At 54.8% G+C, this 26925-nt stretch overlaps 3 protein-coding genes and 1 long non-coding RNA gene across 16 annotated transcripts; 2 read left to right on the forward strand and 2 right to left on the reverse strand.

Annotated features, from left to right (window-relative positions):
• The first annotated feature begins 149 nt into the window (after nt 1-149).
• On the forward strand, nt 150-5075 carry PCOLCE (procollagen C-endopeptidase enhancer). Of its 2 annotated transcripts, XM_073215125.1 has the most exons (10): nt 150-288; nt 1126-1234; nt 1655-1913; nt 2108-2182; nt 2770-2894; nt 3383-3519; nt 3817-4052; nt 4307-4384; nt 4520-4690; nt 4837-5075. In XM_073215125.1, exons 1-10 carry the CDS (start codon nt 194-196, stop codon nt 4971-4973), a joined length of 1422 nt encoding a protein of 473 aa, XP_073071226.1. In that variant the 5' UTR covers nt 150-193; the 3' UTR covers nt 4974-5075. The 2 variants fall into 2 exon arrangements, with proteins under 2 accessions (XP_073071226.1, XP_017535426.1); XM_017679937.3 differs by lacking the exon at nt 2108-2182.
• A 595-nt stretch (nt 5076-5670) lies between these two features.
• Nucleotides 5671-7791, reverse strand: LOC108409388 (uncharacterized). Its single transcript, XR_001856201.3, has 3 exons — nt 7572-7791; nt 6823-6916; nt 5671-6449 (listed from the first exon to the last, which is right to left on the reverse strand). It is a non-coding gene; the product is annotated as an uncharacterized lncRNA (long non-coding RNA).
• MOSPD3 (motile sperm domain containing 3) lies at nt 7544-10249 on the forward strand. Of its 8 annotated transcripts, none has more exons than XM_017679951.3 (6): nt 7544-7678; nt 8144-8408; nt 8640-8715; nt 8951-9180; nt 9695-9928; nt 10021-10249. In XM_017679951.3, exons 2-6 carry the CDS (start codon nt 8207-8209, stop codon nt 10050-10052), a joined length of 774 nt encoding a protein of 257 aa, XP_017535440.2. In that variant the 5' UTR covers nt 7544-7678; nt 8144-8206; the 3' UTR covers nt 10053-10249. The 8 variants fall into 8 exon arrangements, with proteins under 8 accessions (XP_017535440.2, XP_017535439.2, XP_017535444.2 ...); XM_017679950.3 differs by having other exon boundaries at nt 7593-7729; XM_017679955.3 differs by having other exon boundaries at nt 7593-7729; nt 9764-9928.
• A 3187-nt stretch (nt 10250-13436) lies between these two features.
• On the reverse strand, nt 13437-26691 carry TFR2 (transferrin receptor 2). 5 transcript variants are annotated; one of them, XM_037011870.2, is made up of 20 exons: nt 26629-26691; nt 25513-25573; nt 25037-25286; nt 24742-24928; nt 21388-21528; nt 21208-21319; nt 20977-21099; nt 20723-20839; nt 20459-20598; nt 19925-20088; nt 19144-19263; nt 18687-18769; nt 18545-18608; nt 18382-18449; nt 18223-18299; nt 18045-18129; nt 17730-17957; nt 17229-17369; nt 15602-15676; nt 13437-14174 (listed from the first exon to the last, which is right to left on the reverse strand). In XM_037011870.2, exons 2-20 carry the CDS (start codon nt 25543-25545, stop codon nt 13890-13892), a joined length of 2493 nt encoding a protein of 830 aa, XP_036867765.1. In that variant the 5' UTR covers nt 25546-25573; nt 26629-26691; the 3' UTR covers nt 13437-13889. The 5 variants fall into 5 exon arrangements, with proteins under 5 accessions (XP_036867765.1, XP_036867764.1, XP_036867767.1 ...); XM_037011869.2 differs by lacking the exon at nt 26629-26691 and adding an exon at nt 26333-26606; XM_037011872.2 differs by lacking the exon at nt 26629-26691 and having other exon boundaries at nt 20459-20538; nt 25513-25801.
• Nucleotides 26692-26925: the final 234 nt, after the last annotated feature.

Raw genomic sequence — 26925 nt, forward strand, 5'->3', positions numbered from 1 at the left:
GCCCCTGGGCTCACCACTGTCCGGCTCTCCTCTCCTTGTCCCGCCTCCCCGCCGCCCGCCCCACTGGCCAGCCCCCACGCCCACACCCGAGGCAGCCTCATCTGGCACTGAGTATCTCTGCTGCTGCTGCCGTTGCTGCTGAACTCAGCTGCTGCCTCTGCCTCGAGGACCCCAGCTCCTCTGCCCCCTGGCCATGATGCCTGCTGCCACAGCCTTGCTCCGGGGGACCCTCCTCACTGCCTGGGCCCTGCTGCCTTTTGCCCAGGGCCAGACCCCCAACTACACCAGGTAGGTCTCTTGGCACCTTCAATATAGCTTAGGGAGCTTCCAAAGCCCTGATTCCTGGGGGGATTTGCCTAGGGATCTTGTGGATTCTGCTAACATACTACCCCAAGATTTCCCACAGCACCCCCTTCTCTGGCCCCCAAGTCCCTCCTCCCTGTGCTAAGTCCACTGTCCCTGCAGGTCACCACTGCTCCCCATCCCTCCACCCTTTGTCCTCTGCCCTCTGCACTCCCCATCCACCCAGACCCTTGGCCACCATGGAACCTGAGAGCACCAAGACCTTGAACTTGCCTGGTAGCTGGACATCTGAATTCCAGGAGGAAATAAGACATTGTAGGGAGAAGAGGGGGCAGCAAGAAGGACACTTGGGAGTCAGATACTCAAGCAGTTAGTTGGAACAGCAGCAGGGCCAAGGTGGAGAGCCCAGCGAGCCCGTTCCCAGGTTCAATCTGAGGGCCATCACTGCTGCTTCTCCCTCATCTCTCCGCCCCCTCCCCCCCTCCCGCCTCGTGGCTGTGTCCACATCTGGAAGTAGTTAGGCGGCTCCTGTCCTTGACTGCCAGGCGGAGGAGAGAAAGGAAGGGGAGGGACCCCTGAGGAGGATTCCGGGAATTCCTGTTGGGGGGTGGGGACTCTGGGGGATTGGAGGGACAGCCAAGTTACTGGCCCCACTTTTTGCTGATCCTCTGCTGGAGTGTTTGTCATCCGGGCTGAACAAGGCTGCCTAGGATCCCTTGGGCCTTTCTCCCTCAATACCCCTGGCTTCCCTCCCTGGTCTCCACTTCCTCATTACCCCTCCTGAGCTCTCCACTCATGGCTGACCCCTCTTCTCTCCTCCAGACCCGTGTTCCTGTGTGGAGGGGATGTGACTGGGGAGTCAGGTTACGTGGCAAGTGAAGGTTTCCCCAACCTTTACCCCCCCAATAAGGAGTGCATCTGGACAATAACGGTGAGAGGGCCCCTCTGGTCCCGCGCCCTTGTCAAAGTCTCCAAGGCTCAGTCCAGGCAGCCAAAGGCTTGACTGCTACCGGGCCCCATCTCCCCAGCAGCACCACCTCTCCCAGGGGAAGTGCAAGCTCCTCCCCTCTGGTCATTGATGGCATCAATGCCCACAATAAAATATGGCAAGTGTCCTCACACTTAACTCAAAGCCTCCTGTTTCTCCACTCCCAGCCTCATTCCTGCCTCCTCTACTCTCTCCACAGACCCCAGGTCTTGTCCCCTGTACAAGCTCTCTGCTCTGCACCCTCATCGGGTCCCTTTCCGTTCAGGCCATTTCTGTAGGAAATGCTGGGGGAAATGGAGGTGTCCACTGCCTGGGTGGTGTGTGGCCTGACTTGGAGGTCCTGTCCCCTGTCCCCTCCTTCAGGTCCCTGAGAGCCAGACTGTGTCCCTCTCCTTCCGAGTCTTCGACCTGGAGTTGCACCCCGCCTGTCGTTACGATGCTCTTGAGGTCTTTGCCGGTTCTGGAACCTCGGGCCAGCGGCTCGGACGCTTCTGCGGGACCTTCCGGCCGGCACCCTTAGTCGCCCCCGGGAACCAGGTGACCCTGCGGATGACAGCGGACGAGGGCACGGGAGGACGAGGCTTCCTGCTCTGGTACAGCGGGCGGGCCACCTCAGGCACTGGTGAGACCTCCCTCACCTCCGCCTTCCCTTCTCCTGGTCCCGCCCCCGGCGCAGGGCCCGCCCCCAGCCCTAACTTCTACCCCAAGAGCCTAGGGACCCTCACCTCCCTGACCCTTTTCCCTTGCTAACCGCCCCTTCAGTCCCTCCTCCCCATCTTTTCTCCCCCATCCCGCACCCACCCACCCCTCTTCTAGGCGCCCCCCCAGGCGCGAGGCGGAAATGGGTCACCGACCCGCGGGTGGAATGGGCGGCCTGGGGTTACTGGGACGGTGAGTAACTGCCCGCCCCCGTCCGCAATCGGGCTCCCTCAGACGGGCGCGAGGGGCCACCCTGACCTGGGGGACTAGGTTCCTCCGGCCCGGAGCCCCCTACACCCAGCCCAGGGTTCCCGATTGCGGTCCCATCACCCCCTCCTAGCGGCAGAAGTCTCCTCTAAAACGTTTTTCATGGCCGGGGCCTCCCCAAAGGGGCCTCGGGGGCTGTGCCCCAATTTGAGGGCACCCTCACAGCGCGGGGACTCTCCAGCCTGCAAAGGGGACTTCTCTGCCGGGCCGGGGAGATGGGATCTCCCAGGGGAGGAGGAGCGGTGTGGCCGCGGGTCAGAGGGAGGGGCAAGAAGGGAGCGTACCCAGCCAATTCCTCCCCCTTCCACCGCCCGCCTGGAAGCCCGGCGGTCCGAGACGTCCCTGAGCCCCGCTTCTCCAAGTCCCCTCTGCTAACCTACCCCCTTCTCTTTCCCCTCATTCTGAGACCCAGGAATCCGAGCTTCCTGCACGGGCTGACAGCCTAGAGCTGTCCTCGAGTTGACCGAGGGTCTCCACCGCCCCCCACCCCCACTCCTCTCTCCCCTCCCCAGAGCACCAATTTTGCGGGGGGCGGCTGGAGAAGGCCCAGGGAACCCTGACCACGCCCAACTGGCCCGAGTCCGATTATCCCCCGGGCATCAGCTGTTCCTGGCACATCATCGCGCCCCTGGACCAGGTACTGACCCCCTGCCCGAGCTGCCCTCGGAAACCCCGGCGGCGTTCTCCAGCGTGTAGCCAGCAAAGATTTATTGACATCTACTCTGTCCCGAGCCCTGAGCTTGCGCTGGTGGGGAGCAAAAGCAGACCCAGACCTGCTTGCACGCAAACAATGTAAAATTACGGCTGTGACGAGTCTCTGGTGAGCGAGGTACAAGATGTTGATAATATAAACTAGGTTTTGTATGTGGTGATGGTGGAGGTGGATTCTGGGCTGTTCCTTGAGAAAGAGCCAGGACTTAACCTTGTCGACGACTGCGACGGACGCCACTGCAGGGTTCCCACGTGCGTGTGATCCTCGGAGCAGTGGTGTGAATGCATGGGAGGGGGGCTGCCGCGAGCGTCTGGGAGACTGGCAGCAGGGCGGAGGTGGTGAACGGTGCAGAGCTTCTGCGCCCTCGGGCCGCCCGGGGGCCCGCCGCGCAGCCTCGCCCCGCCCCCCACCAGGTGATCTCGCTGACCTTCGGGAAGTTTGACCTGGAGCCTGACACCTACTGCCGCTACGATTCGGTCAGCGTGTTTAATGGAGCCGTGAACGACGACTCCAAGAGGCTGGGGAAGTTCTGCGGTGACACAGCCCCAGGGTGAGGGGGGCAGGACCTGTGGGCCGCGGGTCGCGACTACGGCACTCCCCGGGGGAGGGGAGGGGCGAGGCTGCTGAGGCGGAGTCCGAACCCAAGAGCTCCAGGTGGGCGGACCCGGTAGGAAGCCAGGCCAGAGGGGAGGCTTGGCGTTGGGTGTGCGGTGGGCAGATCCAGATTCCTGCGAAGTAGGTAAGCTAATGCAGCCAACCGAGGGGCAGAGGTTAAAAGGCCACCGGCCTAGGTAGGGACAGGGTTCACGGCCCACCTGACGCTGCCCCAATGGCCCGCCGCCTGCAGTCCCATCTCCTCCGAAGGGAGCGAGCTTCTTGTGCAGTTCGTCTCGGACCTCAGTGTCACGGCGGATGGCTTCTCGGCCTCCTACAAGATGCTGCCGCGGGGCGGCTCCGAAGCCGGTCCTCCGCTCCTGATCCCGGCTCCCAAGCCCGGAACCGGGCCCCAAGACAAGCCCGGAATCCTGCCTGCGGAGAAACCGAAGGCCTCGCCTGAGGCCAAAGCAATTCCAGGGGACCGGGGTGAGTCTGGGAAGGGGGAGGAAGGGGACGCAGACTGAAGGGGGCCTTTTCAAAGAGTTCCTCCCGGGGCTCATGGCTTCATTCCTATAACACTCACTGCTGTCTCCGCTGTGGGCCTGTTTGGCCCTGGGTGTTGGGCCTAGAGTTGGATGGAGTTCTGAACAAGGTCAAAGCAAGGAGGTTGTTAGGGGAAAGTGGTCCTTCCCAACTGTTGGGTAAGTCACCCTCCACAAACAGCTGTCCCTTACTCCTAGATGCAGCCAGTGTCCCCTGCCCAAAGCAGTGCCGGCGTACAGTCACCCTGCAGAGCAGCTTCTGTGCCAGCAGCCTGGGTAAGGAGCCCCATTCCCACCTCTGCTCTTGCAGCTCCTTTAACCTCCCCTCCTATCCCCAAAGTCCCCCTCCTTCTGGTTGCAGCCCTGCCCTGGCCTCCTGTCTCCTCAACTTTCACCCCCACTCTCCCACAGTGGTGACCGCAACAGTGAAGTCCATGGTTCGGGGCCCAGAGGAAGGCCTCACTGTCACTGTCAGTCTCATTGGTGCTTACAAAACCGGAGGCCTGGACCTGCCCTCTCCACCCACTGACACCTCTCTGAAGTTCTACTTGCCATGCAAGCAGTGTCCCCTCATGAAGAAAGGTAAGAGATGTGGGAAAATGGGGAAGGGGACTTAGCCTCATAAAAATGATAGAGGTGGTAGAACCTGAGGGGCTCTGATGAGGGGTTACATCTATAAGATCTCAATAACATGAGCTCTCAATCCCTCCCTTCCTCCCCTCCCGCAGGAACCAGTTATCTTCTGATGGGCCAGGTAGAAGAAAACAGAGGTCCTGTCCTTCCTCCAGAGAGCTTTGTGGTTCCCTACCGGCCCAACCAGGACCAGATCCTCACCAACCTCAGCAAGAGAAGGTGCCCCAAATAGCCTGTTGGGGCTGCTGGGTCCCAGGCCTGAGACTCAAGCCAGCCTCCCATCCCTTGCCCTAGGGACCCAATTCTTATCCAAATAAATGTTTGACTGACAAGGGGTCACATCTCCATTTCTATGATTTTGGTGCCCATCCTAGGGATTTCTCTTCATTCATTCATTCATTCAACTCAACAGATGTTTACTATACAGAATCTTTTAAGAATGTAAGCTGGCTCTTGTCACCTCTGCTCAAAACTTTCCCCATATTCTCAACAAACACACACACACAAAATGGTAACTATGTAGAGGTGATGGATGTTAATTAGCATGACTGGGATGATCTTTTCACAATGTATATGCATATCAAGATGTCAAGTTGTACACTTTAAATACATACAATTTTTATGTTGAAGATGTCTCAATAAAGCTGTCTTTAAAAAAGAAAGTTAAAAAACTCTCCCATAGTTTCCCATTAGTCTCAGAATGAAATCATCTAGGTGATCTGCATCCACCCTCACTTGTTCCCTTGCAAACTTTGTTCCAGTCCTACCGGTTTCTTGACCATTTCTAGTGCACTTCTGCTTCAGGGCTTTGCCTTTGCTGTTCCCAGTATACAGGATTCTCTCCATTAGTATTGTTAGGGGGGGGCGAGAGTTTATTCTCCTCAGTTTTTTCCCCGCCGCAACTAAGAATTGAAGGGCAGACACAGTAGTGAAGCAGAGTAAAAGTTTTATTCAAATACACTCCAAAGGAGGAGAGGGCCTGAGTCAAGGTAGATAAAGACAGGTTTACTTGAATAAAGCAGAGAGGAAGGAAAAGGGAAGCTCACTGAACGGTTGCTCAGCATAAGGGCATAATACCTTACCAACTCCTAAAGCCAGGGTCACCTGGTGTCAGTGTCCACTTGGATCTGCATGGCTTGGGATCTAAGACCCTACCACCCCAGGGTTTGGGGGAGCCACAGAGCACTGGATAGAGTGAGATTATGTTCTGAGAAATTCCCAAAGGCAAAAAAAAGATTTTCAGGCAAGCTACTAAGGACCATGATTGTACAGCTGCAGTTCTATCCAGAGCTCTCAGCAGCCCCTCCCTAAGTATCTGAGGTAGGACAAAGGGTGACACACTCTAAGGAAGACAAATGTGGGCAACCTCAGAGAGGAGGAGGCATACTTAAGGGTTTGGGGTCTGGAGTTTTATAGGACTTGTTTTGGGTAAATGTCAGCATACGGCAGGTGATTTATAATTCCTTTGGAGTTTTGTCCTGGGTTATTTACACAATGTTTTTCATGTGAAACCATAAGAGAGTATATCGGTTTTACCTTAATAAAAAAACTTTTGAAGCAAATAAAGCAACTTTTAGTTTAAAAAAAAAAAAGGGTTATTTAGGTGACTATGTTGGTTTGGGACTTCAGCATTCTTTGTCCACATAGCTTTATTTACACTTCCAAGGTCTGTCTTCCTGCCCTGGTTACAAAATCACTTGATTAGGGGCTGCAGGAAGAGGAAAAAACAGCATATAGGTTAAGATAAAGAATAAACTAGGCCTTTCAACAATCTAAAGTAAATCTTACAGCATGATCTAATTGATACAATAAAGACATGGGCTGTGCTAGGATACTTTTCTTTATCTGGGGAATATCTGAACATTCCAACTTGCTTTTAGCCTTTGGAGCTTCAACTAACTAAATTCTCTGAGTCTTTTCTGGCTAGTTTTATCTGGTTAACTCTTTGAGTCCCTTTTAGTGGGCTTTACTGGCCTTATTCTCCCTCCACCCACTTATATCTATTGTTCTGCCTAACAGTATTTCATTGCTCATTTCCTAACTGCAATCAGATCTCAGCTCAAAGTTCATTGGTCACTCACTTGTTTGTTCATTCCAAATATCAGGCACTGTTTTAGGTGCTGAAGATAAAACAGAAAGAAATCCTTGCTTTTGTGGAGAGCAGAGTACATTGTCCTGGAGCAGAAACAATGAAATAAACATGATGTCAAGTAGTGCTGAATGCTATCAAGAAACCAAGAGTATAATGAGGACAAAGGGAGATTCTACATTTGACAGAGTGCTCAGGGAAGGCTTTGGACTAAGATCAACTTTGTTTCGGCTCCATTGCCAAATCAATAGGGTGGCCTAGGGTGAGATGGTTCACCATGCGAACCAAGGCTGTTTGTTTTCTCATCTGTAAAAGGAGTTGAAGTTTCGGTGAGATGACATAAGTGGCAAGGTTTAGTAAATCTTAATTTCCTGTGAAATATGAGTATTTCCGAGTCCTGAGCAGGAAGAAAAGAATCAGGAGAGGACCCATCGGCTGAGATCCGAGTCCAACTGGGAGAAACCTCCAACGAGTACTACAGAAAACGGTTTTGGTTGCTGAAGAGCCTTCCAGGAAAACCTGGGACTGAAACGGAGAAAAAGGCTTCTTTGTGGGATGTGATTCAAACGATTCAGACGGTCTCAAGAGCGGGTACAAACGAACAAAACGCAGCTCACAGACTCGACTGGGTCTGCGCTGATTTACCTCGGGCTGTAATTCAAGCCAGAGACTGCCGTAAATTTTACGTCACTGGGATCGAGCCAATCACGTCTTTAAGGGCACCAATCGGCGTATACTTACAGCAAAGCGAGGCCGCTCTAGCCAATGACAGAGGTCGTACGGCGGAAGAGCAGAAAAGGTCTCTCGTTAAGATGGCGGCCCGGGTCTCGCCACAAGTTAATTGGCAGGTGCTGTGACGGGAAGGAAAGCCTCGTAACCCGACAGCCTCATAGCCGGAGGTCCGAAGGAGCGCGGGCCCGAGCTCAGGGAGGCACAGATACAGGCATTCGGAGAGCAGGAGGCGGAAAGGGCAGCGGAAAGGGAGGAGGCTGGAGCCTCGGGACACCGGAAGGGGCGGGTCCTGCGGTGGAGTGGGCGAGGCTTGCGGCGATTTTGGCGGGGCCTGGAGACACTACCCTGGCTGAAAGCCGCGAGGGGCAGGTTTTACGGGGTGGGCGTGGCCAACGAGGTGGGGCTTAGGGGTGGGGCCTAAAGAGACCTGGGGCTAGAGGTGGAGACGGGAAGGTTTGGGGGCCCGGGCTTAGCCTGCGGGATCCTCATCTAGCGGGCTTCAGAGGCGGCTACGGCGGCATCAGCCCAAGGCCCTGCCTCGCGATCTCATCCCGTTCCCTTTCGCCCCTCTCGCTTCCCAGTTTTAGACTACAGGCCCTGTCCCCTGAGCTCTGCCCTCGGATGTCCCACTGTCCAGAGCCTGCATGCGCCGTGGGGCGCCCCAGGACCAGGAGCTGGTGGGTCCGGGGCCTCCTGGGCGAGGGTCCCGGGGCGCCCCTCCTCCCTCGGGACTTGTCCCGGTCCTCGTCTTTCCGCCGGATCTAGTATTCAGAGCGGACCAGCGGAGCGGACCTCGGCAACTGCTGACCCTCTATAACCCCACTGGAGCTGCTCTTCGCTTCCGAGGTGAAGGGATGGGCGCCTTCTGCTAGGGATTCGGGGGCTGGCGGCAGGACGCTGGGGGCCTGTGTGGGCTGAGGGAATCAAATGAGTGGGTCAGATTCCCAGCCTTGGCTGACTGGAAGAGTCATACCCGGCCCTGGGGAAGAAGGCAAGGGTGACAATAGTGCGCCTCCATGGGAAAGGCCCGTGTAAGGTCTCTGAGACAATTAGTCTCTGTGTGCTTTTATTCCTTAGTCCTGTGCACAGCACCTGCCAAATACACAGTGTTTGACGCGGAAGGATATGTGAAACCTCAGTCGTGCATTGACATGTGAGTTGGGAAAGGCGGGGAGGGGGACTAATGGAAGCCAGGGGTCGCTGCCACCTTTCTCTGAATTACGCTGCCGCTCTCTGAGGTCTCAGATCTAGTGCTCTTCAACCCATTTTCCCCACCTCTGTCTGCATCCCTGAAGGAAAGGCTCCTGGGAGGTGGGGCTTGGATCCACGTGGATCGCTGCCTCTCACTGACTTCTTCTCAATGGGCCTCTCTCCTCTTTTGGGACCAGTGTGATTCGCCACGTGGCCCCCATTCCCAGCCACTATGATGTCCAGGACCGCTTTCGCATTGAGCTGTCTGAGGAGGGAGCTGAGGGCCGAGTGGTGGGGCGCAAGGACATCACCTCGGTTCTGAGGGCCCCAGCCCACCCCCTTGAGCTTCAGGGACAGCCCGACCCAACGCCCCACCCAGGGCCTCCTTCCTGGACAGCGCCACCCACGGCCAGACACTTCCCAGAGAGTGAGTTTGGGATGGGAATTCTTGAGTTCTGTAGAAGGGGGGAGAACCTAGCATTGCTCTAGAGATGAGTTTAGTTGGAGTTGAAAAGTTCTTCTGGTTCATTCATTTGTTTTTTGGGATACATTCCTAGGAGTTGAGATTTTATATCAGGTTAGGGAAAAGGCAGACGGCAGTTTTCCTGGTTTTTGGCTGCTACTTAGAGGGAGAAGTTGTCCCTTAGCTCTCACTTGCGTACCTCCTATCATGTGTCAGCTCAGTTAGGTTCAGTTAGAGACCTGTAGTGATCAATTACGCTATACCAAGTTGTGTGCTGGGTATGGGAGTTGGAGATCTCCAACTGACAGATAGGTATACAGGAGCCAGTAATCACGCAGGGAAGAGAGAGAAAGCATGGTGAGGGACCAGAGTAGAGAGATTTTGCAGCTATGGGGACAGAGGCTCCAGGGAGGAGAGGACACTTGCAGTATGTTCCTGGATGGCAATAAAAAATGCATACATCTTCCATCATCTTCAGCCCCCTCCCTGGAGGACCTTAGGCTGGGCAAGAGGGAGGCTGGCGCTTCTGATGAACCTTGTTTCCCAGACCCTCACTCACAACTGGCCACCAGCTCCTTCTTCCTCTTCTTGCTGACGGGCATAGTCTCTGTGGCCTTCCTGCTGCTCCCACTCCAGGACGAACTCGACAGCCAGCTGCCCCAAATCCTGCATGTTTCTCTGGGACAAAAGTTGGTGGCAGCCTACGTTTTGGGTAAGCACAGTGGTATGGGGAGATTGGAGATGGAAAGAGGGCTAGCAGAGCCACAGGGCTGCTCATGGGACCTTGCTCTTCTCCTCTCCCAGGGCTCCTCACCATGGTGTTCCTCCGGACCTGAGCTCCCTGCTCAACCTTCGCCCCCGTCCTAGGCAGGGCCACGAATGGGAGACAGCCACTGTGATGCTCACTCTTCTTGCCTCAACTCCTCTACCCTTCCTCTTTCTGCCCATCCTCCCTGCCACCCACCCACCTCACACAATACCCAGGGATTTGTATTCATTTTCAAGTTCAATAAAATACATTTTTAAAGTTAAACTGAGAAATGTAAGAAACATGCACCTTTCTTCCCAGTTCTTTTCCTCCAGCTCCTTCTACTCCCATTCCCAGGAGACCAGAGTGCCTGAGGCAGTGAAGAGGCCCGGTGACGATTTAGAAGACCTGGGTTCTAGTCCTGGTGCTGCACACAAAAAAACTGTGACCTTGAGCAAGTCATGCAATTTCTCTGAGCTTCAGTGTCTACCTCTAAAATGAGGGAATTGGGCAAATTGACTATCAAGATCCCTTTTAGCCCTAAGATAGGATCCTGTCCCTAAACTAAAAAGAGAAACAAATATCATCTAATCAAATCCCACCTACTGTAAAACCCAAGTCTCACTGTCTTCAGTCATCAGAGTGTCTTGCCAATGTTGCCCAGATGCTTCCAACCCTCAGAATCCTTTTCTGCCTTTTTAACCCTTTATCTGCTTTTATTTTGTCTCTTCCTTTAAGATGTCAACTTCTGTGGGTCAGAAACACCAAAGTCCCTGCCAAGACATGGGGAAATGGCATTGCCTGACATAACCTCAACCAGGCAGGAGAAACTAAGGCACAGGACAAGATAGGCTTCCAGCCTTCCTTCAGATGCAGGGTGAAGGGGGAAGAAGGGCAGAGGGGCAGCTTGCTGATTGGTGATTGGTGACAGAAATCTGTAAGATAATGTTGCTAAAACAGACTTAATTTGTTAGGCAACTGGAAGGTTATGAGCTGTTGCAGCTTTACTTTACAGACTTTGGGAACTGCCCCACTGCCTTGGGAGTCTTGACCCTCCTACACCCAGAGCTGGTCCCTGTGGAATGTAGCCCCAATAATTTGCAAAGAATGGCTCTGCAGTGGGTTTCTAGGAGCATAGGGAGGGCTTGTGCCATGGCCCAGTGAAACCCTCACCAACTTACATGTGTATGCGTGACAATCACTCAGACTGAGCTGGCTGTGCCCAGGACTCAAAAGGGCACTGAGGTATCCTGCTGGTATCAGGAAAGCTTTCCAAGACAAAGCTATGAAGGGGCAGTATAGGGGTGGGAGGGGCTTGGGACACAGACTTTCTTTCAAATAAATTTTCCATAAAATACTGAGCTTGCAGTAGTTGGAGTGTCTGTGAGTTTCCTGTGGCTCCTGTGACAGTATATTACAACCTAGTGGCTTAAAACAACACAAATTAATTATCACAGTCTGGGGGTCTAAAATGCAAAATGAGTGTTCTGGGGGAAAAAAAATCAAGGTGTTAACAGGGCTGTGTTTCTTCTGAAAGCACCTGGAGTAGATGTTTCCTTGCCTTACCAGCTTTCAGAGGCAATTGACATTCCTTGGTTCGTGGTGTCTTCTTCCATCTTTAAAGCCAGGAGTGGAGAAAATAAATGATCATTGTTTTAAATTACTGGGGGGGAAAAAAAAGCCAGGAGTCTTCAAGTCTCTACTCTGACCTTCTGCTTCAGTTGTCATGTCTCCTTCCTCTCAGATCCCTCTGCCTCCTTTATAAGGACCCTAGTAATTGCATGTCTCCCCTCCCCCAATCCAGGATACTCTCCCTGGGTTCCTTTGATTGGGCTGCCACAGCCTTGGCGGCCTAAACACAGAAATTAGTTTTCTCACAGCTCTGGAGGCTGTATGTCCAAAATCAAGCTGTTGACAGATTTGGTTCCTCCTGCAATCTCTCGCCTTGGCTCGCAGACTGCCGCCTTCCCATTGTCCTCATGTGCTCCTCTCCTTGTGCCTGCGCATCCCTGGTATCTCTGTGTGTCCAATTTCCTCTTGTAAGATCACTAGACATATTGAATTAGGGCTCACGCTCATTTTAACTTAGCCACCTCTATATATGCTCTGTCTCCAAAAACAGACACATTCCGAGGTGCTGAGGATTAGGGCTTCACCATAAGGATTTGGGGACACAGTTCAGCCCCCAAACACTCCCCACCTCGAGATCCTCAACTTGATCACATCTGCAATTAACTTTTTGTCACATAAGGTAACATTCATTCACAAGTTTGGGGATTAGGGATTAGATGTCTTTATCCAGAGCATTATTCTGTTTACTACAGGAAGCAAATGGACAAGGTGAACAAGGGCTGGGAAACCATTCTGGGAAATTTGTTCTGGACAGTATGTCAGAGTAGTAAATAGCTGAAGAGGGTCCCGACCCAGTCCAAGCTCCTGAGAACCCACTAAGTCATGCTCAGGGGCTAATGAGGGGCAGTATCACCCTGGAACCCAGGAGCTGGGACATCCACAGCTAAACTAAGAGGCCTTCACTTATCAGCATCCTGTGGACAAGGGTAGGGCCTCTCATGCCATACTGGGAGCAAGAGAGGATCAAGTGGCCCCAGAGACAAGTCCTAGGATTTATGCAGCTCTCCTGGGGGTGACAGCCAGAGCCACAGCCTCCAGTGACTATGAATAACAGTAAAGTGGTGCCAGAAGCACTTCTAATTCCCTGACCTCCTGCAGCTTTCACCTCAGTGGACAAAGATTGGCCAAAGGGGACCCTGGTGGGGAGAGGTCGCCAGCTGGGCCAGTCTAATGGGTATGTGACTGCTGCAGTCTCCCAGGGCCCCATGCTCCAAAAGGGACCCTGTGTGTGTGGGTTAATGCTCAATGGTCACCATCTTGAAATTCTTAATGATTTGTAATTAAAGTCTTTGGATTTACATTTTGGAAGTGCAGCCTAATGAGGCAGTGGTATGTGCTGGGTGTCCTACCTTCCCAGGATGAGTTCTCACCTGCCAGCTCCCTGCCCCCATCCAGTGACAGCTGCCCTGCTCCTACCCCTGGGTACAGGCAAAGGGAGGCTCTGGTTTGGGTCAGGGTATCTGCCCCAGAGTATTTCTGTCTGAGGGATGTAGACATTCAATAACAAATAAACCCCACCATGACAGGTTGATAGACTGTGGAAGAAAAAAGTGTTGCTCTTTTTTTAACAAGAGGCCCTGCATTTCCATTTTGCACCAGGCCTTGCAAATTATGTAGCTGTCCCTGGTCCCAGGAGAAGATGCAGAGCCAGCCCCTAACTCCATGGTGGTCTTTGGAGAAGGGCTCTCCTTATTTCCTTAAGCAGTTTCGGTACTTCCTCAGGTAAAGGGAACAGCACCCCCACTTGCACTGTCTTTGGCCCTTTCTGCCTAGCCCTCTCCTAGGTCTCAAGGGAGGGATGATTGGATGAAGGGAGGTTGAGGAAGAAGAATAAAGGTGCTTATGAATGATGGATGCCACCAGGTGGTTTATTAAGGTCCAAATCCAAGTCCCTCCCACCATAGTTGGCTATAAGGCTATGGTTCCAGCCATCTCTCCCACCAAGAGGGCTAGCCAGATCCCAGTGCCTAGGGAACCTTCCAAAGTGGTATCTAGGGGTGGGATACCCCACCCAGAAAGGGAAGGAGGTGTGATTAAAGGAGCGGATGACGCTCTCTGATTAGCTGACAGTATGACAGACAGTCCCATTATGGAAGGCACAGATCACCTGCGCCTACACTGCAGGGCCAGGGGTGCGCGGGTGTCTGTGCTGGGCCCCTTGGAAAGACAGGAAGGGCCAATAAGAAATCGGCCAGCAATGAGAGGAAGTGCCTGTCAGTCACCCAGAAATTGCTCAAGAGGGATGAGCAGGAGCTCCCGGCAGGGGGCGGGACCTGTGGAGTCCCTGGCGGCCTCAGAAGTTGTTATCGATGTTCCAGACATCCCCGCTAAGTGCATTTGCTGCCCCCTGCAGCGTCCAGGTGAGCAGGGCCAGCTGGCGCCGGAAGCGGCTTTCCTGGAAGCCCAGGCCGGGCGCCACCCGGGGAGAGGGGGCCCCAGGGTCAGCGGAGCTTCCCGAGCGCAGCAGCCGCACGTGGTCCAGCAGGGCGCCCAGCGTGTGGTCTCCGCGGCCCAGGAAGATGTGGCGGAACGGCGAGTCGGCCGGCGACACGTACTGGGACAGAAAGTAGAACTCCACCTGCGCAAAGAGGGGGATCAGGTTGGGGTGATGGCTCTGCCTGGAAGCGAAGGCCTGAACCGCAGCTCCTATCCAAGGGGTAACCTAGTACGCGTTTAATAAAGGTTGTTGAACAGCTTAAGTCACATTCCCCACTGGCTAACCAATCAAGAATGCCTATTATGTGACATCATCAGTGGCCAGGTAGGCTGCGTCTTAAGGCTGTTCTTTGGATTTCTTTTTTCCATCCCTTGAGCCTCCAAGTCTGCATCTCCGTCTCGCCTGTCTTCCCTCCTCACTCATTCACTCCCCTGCCCAAAACCTCAAAATATAGTCGTCCTGCTGTTCCGCCCCACCTCTGCCAGTGTCCACAGCCCAGAGTCAAAGGTCAAGGGACAGGCTAGTCCTAATGTAGCACCTGACTCTCTGTCCTCACCCTCTGACTCACATGCTGCTCAGCTTTCCTGAAATGGCCTCCCACCTAGCCCAGTTCTCCCATCTTTCTGGTTCCTTCTGCTCCCACCTGTGGGCAGGCCCAAAGCTCAGCCTCCATCCTCTGCCCTCCTCCTTCCTGTTTTCATCCCTGGCTGCGTATTAGAATCACTTGGAGGCGGCTTTTAAAATATCATTGCATGGGTGCCACTCCAGCAAAATCATTGTCTATTCACACATCCATTGTCTTTTTAAGGTCTCCATCTTTCACTCAAATAGCTCATGCATGCCCCAGGCTTTCAACCAGGACCTTCTGAGAACAGTTGCCAAGTCTGTTCAACAAATCATCTGCCGGAATCCTGCCCTCCGGCCTTCTGGACCTCCCCACTGGGGTCGGGGGCACCTGGACATAGGCTCACACATGGGCAGCAACTGCTTCCAAACCTGACCCTGGTGCCCACATTCCCTCATGAGCACCTGGTCTTCCCCAGGTGCCAGACTCCCAGACTCAGAGGTGAGTCCAAGTCTTTGGGATCATATGGTCTGGTTTCTAATTTCAGCTCCACCACCTACTGGGATCTTGGATAAGTTACTTAGCCCCTCGGAGCCTTGGGGTCTGTGTACAATACCAGCAACCTCACCAGATTTGTGGGAGTTCTGTGACAGAAAAGGAAGTAAAGCCCTAGCTCCTGGCAGCCCCCAATTAATGGCAGCTGCTATTCTTCTCCTCCTCTTCCTTCAACACCATTTTCCTGACAAATGTGTCAAAGTATGCCAGTCCCCACCCCCACAGGTGGCATTTCTGCCATCTGTCACCGTCACCTGGAGATACGCAATCACTAACTTCATTCCTGCTGAAGGAATAAAGTTTACACTCTGGCCAAATCCTTCCTAAAACTCTATTTTGCCCACAATACCTCCCTGCTCAAACACCTTCCTAATTTCCTTGATGCCCAGACCCTGAAAATACAAATTTCTTATCCTGGTATTCAGGACTCCGTACAGGAGATCCCTACCTGACTCTGACGCTCTTCACCCCTCTGTTTCTCCATAAGGCTCCTGTTCTGGCTCTGCTGGTCCTCACCCTCCTCCTAAGGAAAACCAAGCCTTTTCACTGCGACACCCTTACTCTGGGTCTCTACTCCATAAATGTCTTTTCTTTGTACTAACTCAAGGTCCATCCTTTAAGACCCACATCACAGTTGAAAGCAGGGGTTAGCAAATTTTTTTCTGCAAAAGAAGCAGTCACTATTTTAGGTTTTGCAGGCCATATTGTTTCTTTTACAACCACTCAACTTTGCCACTATAGCATAAAAGCAGCCACGGACAATATGAAAACCAATGAGATAAAACCTTATTTACAAAAGCAGATGGCAGGCCAAATCTGGTTGACTGGCCATATTTAACCAACCCCTGGTCTAGAGCTAGAGTTCCCTGGGTCTGGCCCTGCCCTGTGCTTCACGTTCTGAAGTCCTGCATCTGTTGCTCTCCAGCCCTGAGTCTGCATCATGCCCCTTACACACAGATGCCCTTTATCCCTTGGGGGCCATATGACAATTTTGGAGGTCTGGTGACAGAGTTATCTTTTTGTGTTCCTGTAGTCTGGACAGCAGGGGTTAAAGCAAGATTTGTGAGTTAGAATGAACCATGCCCAAGCTGTCTCACCGCAGGGTCACATGCATCTCAGTAGAGGGGACAAAGGAAAGGGAAGAAGAGACAAGAGTTCAGGAAGGGGGGTGGGGAAGAAGGGGATACTGAGAGAGAATGAGAGGGATCAGGAGAAAGAAGCAAGGATGAAAGAGCAAGAGGGATGGGTTTGCAAACAGAAGGAAGAAATGAGTGGTGCCAGGAGAAACAGGCAGGGATAAAAAGAGGAAAATGCAAGAATACGAACCTGTAAGACCCACCCATGTTCTTCCCAAACTCGTGCGCATGCGTAGGCTCACTGAGGATGGTCTTGCTTAAAATTTTGCCTTACAGGCTTTTTCCCACAGCCACCGTCCCTACCCTTCTATTTCCTGAAATCGAAGGGTTGTGGGTTTGAGTTCTCGGATTGAAGGAAGACAAGGGGTTGGAACTGGATATGGGGTGCGGGTTGTATTCAAAGCTATGCAGGAGGAATTGGTGGGGAAATAAGATCTTGTACAACTTTCACGTGGTACCTCCTCCAGGCAGTCTTTCTGGGTTTCACCTATCTCATTACCAGAAGGAAGAGAGCGCTCCTCCGCTCTGAATTTCTTAAGCCTTTTTACACCTCCCGGGCCATAATCCTGTGGACCGTCATGAACATTCTTTTTCTCTCCAGAGGGGTGGGGAGATAGTGGAAGGCTGCGTGTATGTGTGTGCGTGCATGTCTGGAGGTGGGGCGAGGGGAGGCTTGGTCCCAGTTCTGCCACGTGTTCTGCTAAGGGGCTGGTCCTCCCTGTCCGTTTCATCACTTTGCAGGGCCTGCTTCAGTGATGGCTCTAGCCTGGCGGGTCTGTGAGCACTGTGTGTGCAGGACCGCGAGCTCCTCGGGAACAGAGACAGAGAACCAGAGACGGAGAACAAGCACAGAGAGAGAACAGCGTAATTGGCAGACGGGAAGGGAGGCCCACGGCAGCGCAGAGAGGGAGGGGGGCGGAGGAGGGGGCGGGGCCTCACCCGCATGATGCGCACGTTGTACATGCGCATCAGCCTTTCGTCACTGTCCTCCGAACTGTATATCTCCTTCCGCAGCTTCTCGGCGGCCCGGATGTAGTCCCCCCGCGCCGAGTACACCCACTGGAGGGTCAGCCCGCGGGCCTGAGGGCGGAGGCGCGTGCTGGGGCCGGCGGCAGGGGCCAGGACCCGGCCTAGAATGGGGGTCCAGGTGCTGGGGGACGGGGCTGGGGACCCTGGCCTGACAGGAATGGGGAGGTATAAGGGGACAGAGTGGTGGGTGCTGAATGAAGGAAGAGGGAAGAAGACTTAGGCGGTTGGGAGGGTACAGCTGGGTCCTGGTGGCTGCCTTGGGGCTCAGGTGGCTGGGGCAGACTGCCAGAGGGGACCTAGACCCCAAAGTTTGGCGGGAGGAGAGGCCAGACCCCTGGCCTGGGCAGCGCTTAGGAGAAATATGGGGCCCCTCCGTCCCCAGAACCCAGGAGCAGGGTTGGCATCTTGGACCTTGAGGTCCCCAGAGAACTCGTTGAGGCAGCCGATGTGCCTGAGGACCACGTCCCCGTAGCGAGCGAAGTCCAGGGGCAGTAGGTGATCGTGGCTGAGCCGGATGAGGAGCTGCCCAGCGAGCTGGGCCACGGCCTGGGCCACGGCGGGCAGGCGGCCCCGCAACACCTTGTGTAGGTTCTCGTATGTGTCGTCCTTAGTGTGCAGGAACGGGTACGCCTGGCCATCCTGCTGGGACAGGGAGGGAGTGGCGCAGGGGCATGGTGCAGACAGCCGGAGGGACCGCTGCTCTGGGGCAGGGCCAGGCAGTCTCACCTCCGTGAAAGAGAACTCTACGGCAGGGACCCCGGCAAAGGCCGTGAAGGAATAGGCACTGCTGTCCATGGGCAGCGGTCGGATCCTGGCGGGGGGCAGGTTGGAGCACTCTGTGGGTTCAGGCTCACCCCCATATCCCCTCTCAGCTTTTTCACCCTCCCCACTCACCCCAACTTACACCTCAGCATCCCAGCTGTGATTGTTGACCACCACCTGCTCATAGAGAGTCTGCCCACTGCGGTTAGGAGAGTCCACCTGGGGGCAGGGTGGGGGACACCAGTCAGGCTCTAGCAGCTACCAGCTGCCCTTCTTCCCCTGCTCCTGGCTGGGCTCTTGCCTGCTTCAGGATGTTCTCAATGAGGCTGATCAGAAGTGGGCTGGTCTTGGCATGAAATTTGTCATCCCCTGCAGAGAGGGAGGGAGAGGGATGCAAGGATGAAGGCTTGGTCTCGAGGACAATGCACAGAGGGGGCCCAGCTGGTGGCACTGTCCCCACTCACCCAGCACTGCATTGTCCAGGCTCACGTAGACTACGGCTTTGAGGTGCAGTACACTGAGGTAGCCCTGTGGGTGAGGAATGTGGAGTATGAAACCCCCTACCTCTCCCCTCTGCCTGACTGCTGACCCAGGACCCCACATTACCTCCAGCCACTCCATGGAGCCCACACTCCCAAAGTCACCTCCATCCCAGCTGATGAAGAGAAGGCTTCTGCGTGGCCGGAAGCCTAGGAGCAGAACCGAGAGGGAGGATGGACCCAGCTGGGGACCAAACAAAGACCCCCTTTTTGTTTTCCTCTGTCCTGGTCCCCTGGGGTCTCTCTCCTCCCATCAAGCCCCAGCAGAACCCAGCTCACCAGGTCTGACCTCACTCACTGTAGCGGTGATGGATTGCTTCCATGTGGACTCCCTGCTTACTCTTCTCTCAGACCACCGACTAACCACTTTCACGTTTAAATGAGGAAATGGAGGTGAAGTCACTTGCCCAGGACCACGAAATAGGACATGGAGGAGCCAGGCTTTGGAGTCCAGGTCTGAGTGGCCACCAGCCTGTGCTCCTAACTGCCTCTCTGCCCCGTCCTGGCTCGGGCCCTGACCTTACCATTGCTCACCATGGAGGAAAAGGTCCGAACCAGCTCCAGCAGTATGCCAGTTCCCACAGCAGACTGGGCTGCTCCTGGGCCCCACGCATCCCTCTGGGCCCCGATGACAACATAGTGATCTGAGGGAGGGGATGTTTGGGGTCCACCTCTTATACTGGCAGCACTCACAGGCTTCTCCCATCACCTGGGAAGGCCACCAGGCCTCCTCTCTAGTCCCATTGCTCAGTGCCTCACATCTCTGCAACCCAAGCCCTGCAACCCTTGCTGTCCCCTGAAAAGGGTGCCCTCCTCCCCTCAGCCCCACCTGTTGGTCTGTTCCTTCAGCAGAGACCATCACCCCCCTTGTCAGCCATATCCTGCTGTTTACTGGGTCCCCATAGGTTTTCTCCTTTGAATCTCTAATCCACACCTATGACCACCAGCATCCTCAATCCCTGCCACTATCCACATCCACTTAGGCTTGAAAGGCTCATCTTCTTGACCTCCCTTTCCTGCTATAACCTCACCCACTCAGGCTTGCTTAGCTCCAGTGCTGGGGAACTCAACTGCAGGACTGCCCATCCTGGGTCTGGACAGATTTCACCATAGGGTCTCCTCACTGCCATCTCAGTTCCAGATAAGCCTCCACCTGCTAGCCTCCCTCCCTGCTCACCCCTTCCAAACCCTCCCCTAAGCCTTTCCTGCTCTGCTGGGCCTCCTGCTCCAGCCCCATCTTTAGCCAGGGATTATGAACCGCTCCCCTCCCACAGGCTGTGAGTGTTGCTGGGCAAGCAAGCCCACCTGGCTCTGAGCGGCCCTCAATGCAGCCAAAGATGTTGCTGATGGGGGTGGAGACCCTGTGGTTGTTGACCACTAGGTGCAGGCCTGGCCCAGGGCCCAGGTGGTAAGAAGAGCCTGGGAGGTGTCCTTGCCATTCCTGAGGGGCCACAGGACCTTTGAGCTTCCTGGAGAAGGGTGGGTGGGGCAGAAAAGGTTGGAAGTGGCAGAGAGGCCCAGGCTTTAGAAGAGCCCAAAGCCCCCTCCCTCTCTGCTCTTTCTCTCCTCCCCACCCTGTAGCTCCAGCTCTCTGCCTCTGCACCCTGCCTGGGGAGGCAGTGCAGCCAGGGCTTCCATGGACAGTTGTACAGGTTGTGTCCTGCTCAAGGGTGCCCAGTGGAGGTGGATGTGATAGCCAGCTGGAGCTCCACTGACAGATGGTAGGCTCTGACAAGAGGCTGTGCCCACTCAGAAAAGCCACTTTTCTCTAGTTCACACAAAGGCATCTTATAAGCTGGCTACTCTCCCTGCCTCCTCCTGTCCCCTCATGCCGCTTACCTCAGCAGCAGGGAGGCGATGTCTGCACTAATGGGCTGGGCTGGGATGCCAGGCAGGCCCGAGGACTGGACAGGAGGGAACTGGGTTTGATTGAAAGAAGGGAAGCCAGGTGTGTAGGGGTCCCCAGTTCCCATGTGCACCTGTGGGAAGAGGGGTGCCCACACTGAAACTGACCTGGGCTCCTGGGAATTACATGCCAGCTTCATATGGGGCCAGGTGTATCCCTGGGACCCCAGGAAGCCACCACTGGCTTCCTCAACTCACATGTCCATACACAGCCCGGTGGCTGGACAGGCTGAGCTTGTGTGGGTCTTGGGAGAAGTCTGCAGGGTCGGGGTATATGAGCACTCCTCTGGCCCCAAAGTCCTGGGCACTGGCCACCTGGGGAAGGGAGATGGCTAAAGGACTCCTTCTCCCAGAGAAAACCGATTTATAAGGGCAGGAGAAGTAAGGAAAATTGAAATGACACCAGCTTTGATCCACACGGCACCCACCATCCGCTGTCCAGGGACCCTCACCTTCTGCGCAAAGCTGATCACCCCTAAGCGCACCAGAAGGAGGCGCCCCGCCGGCTCCAAGCCACGGGCCCGCAGGTCCTGCAGGTCTTCCCGCCGCCCGTAGTGGGCGTACACCAGCTCTCCCTGAGGATGGGGGAGGACGCTAAGGCGCGACCGCCGTTCCCTTGGCCGCCACAGGGGACGACGGGCGCACGCGGCCCCAGTCCTGGGGGCGGGGCAGGAGGCGCTCACCGTGGCGTTGCCCGTGGCGCTGTAGGGACAGTAGACGTCGGGGTCCTCCAGCGGCAGCTGCTCCCCAGGCCTCCCGGCCGTGTCGGCCCAGCGAAGTGTGTTGGGGCGAGCCCTGCGGGACGGGGGTGGTGAGCGTCCCCCGCCGCTGTGCGCCCCTCGCGCCCTGCCCCGCGCACTCACGGGTCCGGGAACTGCAGCCCCACGTAGTGCGTGTCTGTCCACACGTGGTCCAGCTTCTGGCTCGAGAGCGCCGCGCGGATGTCCTGGGCCAGGGCTGCCATTCCAGCAGAGCCGGACACCCTTTCCCGAAAGCTGGTTAGCCTGAATGGGGAGACGTGGCATTGGGGCGTGTGGGCGGGGGGGAGGTGCCTGGACTTCTGGGTCTCTGGAGGAGAGGGAAGGAGGGGGTAACGATGCTGGAGACGTGGGTGGCCCTGGGCCCTGGGCGGTGGTGAGCTCCTGTCTCTCACTTACTGTACCACAACCACCCAGTCCATCACTCTCAGGGCTGCGACCCTGTCCTTAGGGCTTCCAACTGCTTAAAACCTTAGCTTCCAAGAGCTCGGGGTCCTGTCCCTTACCCCTTATGTTTTTCCAGGTTCAGAGCAAGCACCAATCTACTCTGGTCCCTCCACACGTGGGCACAGCAGCCTGCTCTTTGCCCCAGGCATGAACACACTTTTCTTCCAAAGACCTTCTGCCTTATCCTCTACTGGGAACTCAGAGACTATCTGCCAAGGCTCCAGATGAAATAGCGGGTGCCTTGTCTCCTTGGAGACCTCACGTGAGTCACCACCTAACTAGCAAGCCTCGTGTCTCCTGAGCTCTCCCTTGTTCTTCTGTCTTACCTCTGCCCTGGGCGACCCCCACATGGCCTCGCTGTCCACAGGCTCCACCTGTGCTCTTTCCATGGCAGACAAGCTCCTCCCTCCTCAGCATCATCAGTGACTACCCCTCTACCTTTTCCCTTGGCAGAAACCCAGCTGTCCCTTGAGAAGCCATGTCTCCTTCCTGTAGGCATAGTGCATACTTTCCCGAAGGCAGCTCGGGTCGTCAAACCTCTCAGGCTTGGAGCGGAGGCATGTTCCTGGTTCCACTGTTGGCATTTCTGACCATATTTCCTCTGGCATAACTTTCTTCCTTTGACATCCATGCCATCCTGCTGTCCCATCTTTTGTCCCTCTTTTAGCCAATCAGTCACTTGTCTGCTTTCATTGAGGCACCTAGTTGATCATTTGCCTCCCATGCAACAGTCCACTATGCTTCGGCACTACTTCTAGATCCACGTGGATGGTGCACCTTAGTTTCAACCACCCTCCTCTTGGCTCTCACGAAGACTATTGCCATCCATTGTCATAGTGGCTTTCTCAGGACCATTCCTGTCCCCCCTCCCATCCCCCTTTCAGTCCCCATCCAGGAGCTCATGTGTTTGAAACTACACCTATCAATGCATTTATAAAGTAGGGGATGCACACTGTGGATTCCTGTACAGCAGAAAGGAACAATAAAGTAAATGTACACACTGCAATTTAGACAACTTAAAAACATGGTGATACATCAAAAGACAGTTGATCAGAATTAAAAACACAGTAGAGATAGCTATAGATGAATAATGGGCCTTGGAGTGATTTTTTTCCCCCTTTCTTCTTTGTATTTGTCCATGGTGCTTAATTTTTAAAATAAAAAACATAAAGCATTTTACTCAAGTATTAATGTTTTGGAAAACCTCTATATGTACATAAAGCACTACATGTATGACAAATATTACACATATATTTGTATCTAAAGGCACATATCAAGCACATTAGGTGAGATGCTTCTTGGGGAAGGGGCTGGGAGAAGTGCTCACGAATGGGGAACAAAACTGAACAGGAAAGCCCTTTCATAGAGGACACTGAATGACAGTCTCTGGAGTATGATCAAGTCCATTCCCCACACTTGATCTGAAAAAAAAAATCCCACCCCTGCACATCTGATCATGATACTCTATTTTTGAACGTTTTCAGTTCTCTTTTTGCCTTTAGAATAAAATCCAAAGCAGTTCATGTAACCAGTAAGGCCCTTAATGGTCTGAGCCAGATCCACCTCAACTGCCACATTTCACTTCCTCCATCAGCCCACTGTCTTCATCTCCAGACCCTTTGCATTTGCGGTCCTCTGGCCAGAAATGCTTTTCCACCTTCTCTTTGCCTGACAAACGACTCACCCCTTAGGCTTCAACTTGTCACTTCCTCATGGAAGCCTTCCCTGACTCCCAATCTCAATCAGGTCCCCCTAGCTATAGTCCTCACATCCTTTACTTTCCCTTCAAAACAATGATCCCAGTAGTGAGTACGCAGTCATGAATGGGATTATTAGTTTAGTACGTATTTCCTCCGATAGACTGTGAGCTCCATGAAGACAAGGTCCAGATTTTTGTTCTCTGCACCACCTATTTAGCTGTGCACCTGCCACGCACTAGAGGCTCAAAAATATTTGTTGGGTAAATGAAGGAATGACCTCATCACTGTCACTGCCGATCCAGCCACCCACTTCCCTGGCCACACCCTGGGTCTTGTCATTACCCAGAGCTCCATTGCCAGGATATTTGCTCACTGAGGATTTATTGAACGCCTACTAACTGCCAGGCACTGGGTAGGCTCTGGAGACTCCAAGATAAATCTTGGAAGTTCCAGAATCCCACTCTCTGACTAGAACTTTCTAGGTCCCTTACCTAAACTGCTCCCTTACCTTCACTCTGCATGGTCCAATTTATCAAGTCAGTCAGCTCATCTCTGGCTTCCCTTCCTGTCTTTCCCTGCATGACTTCCTTGCTCTCTTCCCTCACTGCTACTCTCTTGCCTTCCTGCCCTTTGATGGCATCCATGATGCCACACTCTACCCAACTGTACCCAGACTACTAAGTCTTGCTCAAGAAAATTAAAAGCCATGCATTGAAAAACTATTCCTGACCAAAATGAGGATTATTAGTGGCCTGACCTCTGGGCCTACCTGGATGACTCCTTTCTCCCAGGGAAAGGTGACCCCAAGCAGGACCCAAGAAACACAGCCTGCTCGTGCTGCACTGCAGGCCTACACAGTCTGCAGCTGGCTGGCATCTCCATAGTGTAGATGGAAGAGGGGAGGTCTCTGTCCACAAATACGCTTTCTTGATTGTTTTTCTGATTTCTTAAAATGCTCCTCTCAGAGCGCCCCATTGCTACAGGTCAAAATCCAGTCTCCTTGGTGTAGCATTCGAGACTCTGCTGGGTCTGTCCTGCCCCATATCTAAATAGCGGACCTCTCTGTTCTTATTTGGAAAGTTAGCACCCCCATCTCCCAAATGTGCCTCCCTGTACAGGCTCATCTCCAAAAGTGCTGTCCCTCCTCTTGGCTCCAAAGGCCTGCCCTCCTTCTCTGGACCATTGAGCAGGAAGGCCAGGGAGGCAGGTGGAGGGCCCCAGAAGGGAGACCCCACCACTAGGGTCCTGGTGAGGAGGAAGGGAGGCTGGATGAGGGTTGTGAGGGCCAGGGGTGGGGCAGGGTGACCCTTACCTGATGGTGTCCTCCAGAGACCCCTCCCTCAGGAGCTGCAGGAACATGGCCTGGAGGTCACTCCAGTACAACGTGCCCTGCTGAGAGTCCAGGACTGGCTCATAGCTCAGGTCTTCACTGACCACCAATACGTCATCTCCACATGCCTGGCAGGACCCTCGGAAGGCCACATAGCCCAGAAGGAAGGCTGGCAGGTAGCAAGATGGAGATTCTCCTTGTGCCCTCCTCTGGACTCCAGAAATTTCCCCCCGCCCAGGACCTTCACGGGGGGCGAGGTGGGGGGCATGACTCTCACCTCCAGTGAAGATCAGCAGGGTGGTCAGGACTAGGTAGGGGGCAGCCCTTCGTCCTGCTGCTGCCCAGAATCCGAGGTTTTGCCGCCTAGGTCGAGAGCCCAGGTCGGGGCCCCTCAGCTCCATGGGACAGAAGTGGGCTGGTGGCTCAGCCCCGTCCTCTCCGTCTTCCAATTCCTCTTCAAGGCGCCACTGCTGGGTGCCTTCTACACGCTTGTAGATGGTCTGAGAGGGTCGTGGGGACAACCTTTGCTGTGGGGGGCACAGTGGGCATGAGATTGGGGAAAGAGGCCTGGGGGATGGGGAGGAACCGGGCAATTATAGGGTCTTTGTGATGCCAAACTAACACAGGCAAGGGAGAGGGTCCCAAGAGGCAGGCCAGGGAAGAGATAGAGGTGGGCAGGGGAGGGGCTGGCTTTAGGGGTTGGGAGAGGGCTGAAGGACCTGGAGAGGTACCCCGAACCCCAAGTGGTCTTACCGTTCTCTGGAGTAGACTCCAAAGCCGCTCCATGCTTGTGCCCCTCCTTAGCCCTACAAGGCTGTCCCCCCACCCCAGTGATAAACCGTTTGTGGGAGCCCCAAGAGGGCCCCTTATCAGTCCTGGCAGGCAGCTGGAGCCCAGGCCGTTCCTCCCCCTAAAAGGGTGGGGGCACAGTCCTGGCCGCAGTCCAGCCAACCCGATATGGACCCCAGCCCACGCTAGAGGACAAGGGGCTGCGCCCGCCCCTGCCAACCTCACCACAGTGACCCTCCTCCCTCTCCCTGAAAATAATCAATTTTTTGACCTCCGGGCAGACTTTGGCCTCCCAGTTCCCGTCAGAGGTGGGGGAAGGGGCTGATGGGTGGGGAGGGAGGGAAAATGGATGCCCCCCCACGCTTCCATGCCACCCAGTGTCCTTGGGGACCCCTTCCAGAGTTTCCCACCATGAAAACCTCTGCCCTCTCCTCATCTGGCTCCAAGGCCCCCCAGCTCCCAGGCCCTGTAACACACTAGCTGTCCTTCCTGTCCCAATGTCTGCCTCAGTGGGCTCCTAATCTGAAGGTGTCACGGTGGTGTGACCTGAGGGTTTGGTTTGAAAAGTGGGTCTCAGGTTCCTGCTGGCTGCTGGGGAGCCAGTGGCATGGCTGGCAGCTCATGGTGGGGCAGGACAGTGAATGCTCCAGGATGGGATCTGTGGGTCAAAGCATTGGTGGGAAGAGTCCTGGCCAAGGTGTGGGGAGCTTGGACAAGTCACGGTCCTCTCTGGGAACCCGCGCCTCTTTCGTGATTAAAGGTCGTGGACCACACAGGTTCCTACCTCTTTGATATGGAGACCCCAGGAGCACATCACAGGCACAAACCGCTAAGTTTTGCCCACAATTTCATGCAGGCGTCGCAGGTCCCTAAACCCCGCAGAGGGATGCCAGGACAAATAGCTCAGGAATAGAAGGGCTCAGGGGTCAGTGTTGAGGTTTCCCTTGGGAAACCTCAGCTCCTGCTCAAGTCGGAAGGGAAGTTCTAAGCAGCAGAGGCGCTCCAATGCCCCAGTCCCCGCCTCATTACTGTAACCGCCATGAGCTCGGAAAAGGAAGACAGGAGAGCAGCCCAGCTCACCTGAGCTGCAGGTCCGCGGGTGCCTAGGTGCGGACTCCGGCTGGGCGGAGGCCCCTCCCACACAGGACCCCCTCCCACATATGGCCCCGCCCTCCGCCCGCCCCCTCAGAGCCCCAATCCCGCCCCAACTGGGCTCCTCGCTGGGGCTTTGATCGCGGCCTTAGCCGCGTCCTAGTTTCTGGATCCTCCTGGGTCGCGCGGCCCATTTGAAACCTCCTGGGGCTTGCCCCCACCTGCAAACCTGGCCCCCGCGTCCACCGTGGGATCCTGAGAGATGTGCGTGTGGCCCTCCCTTCT

Source organism: Manis javanica, chromosome 10, assembly GCF_040802235.1.
Source record: "Manis javanica isolate MJ-LG chromosome 10, MJ_LKY, whole genome shotgun sequence".
NCBI lineage: Eukaryota > Metazoa > Chordata > Mammalia > Pholidota > Manidae > Manis > Manis javanica.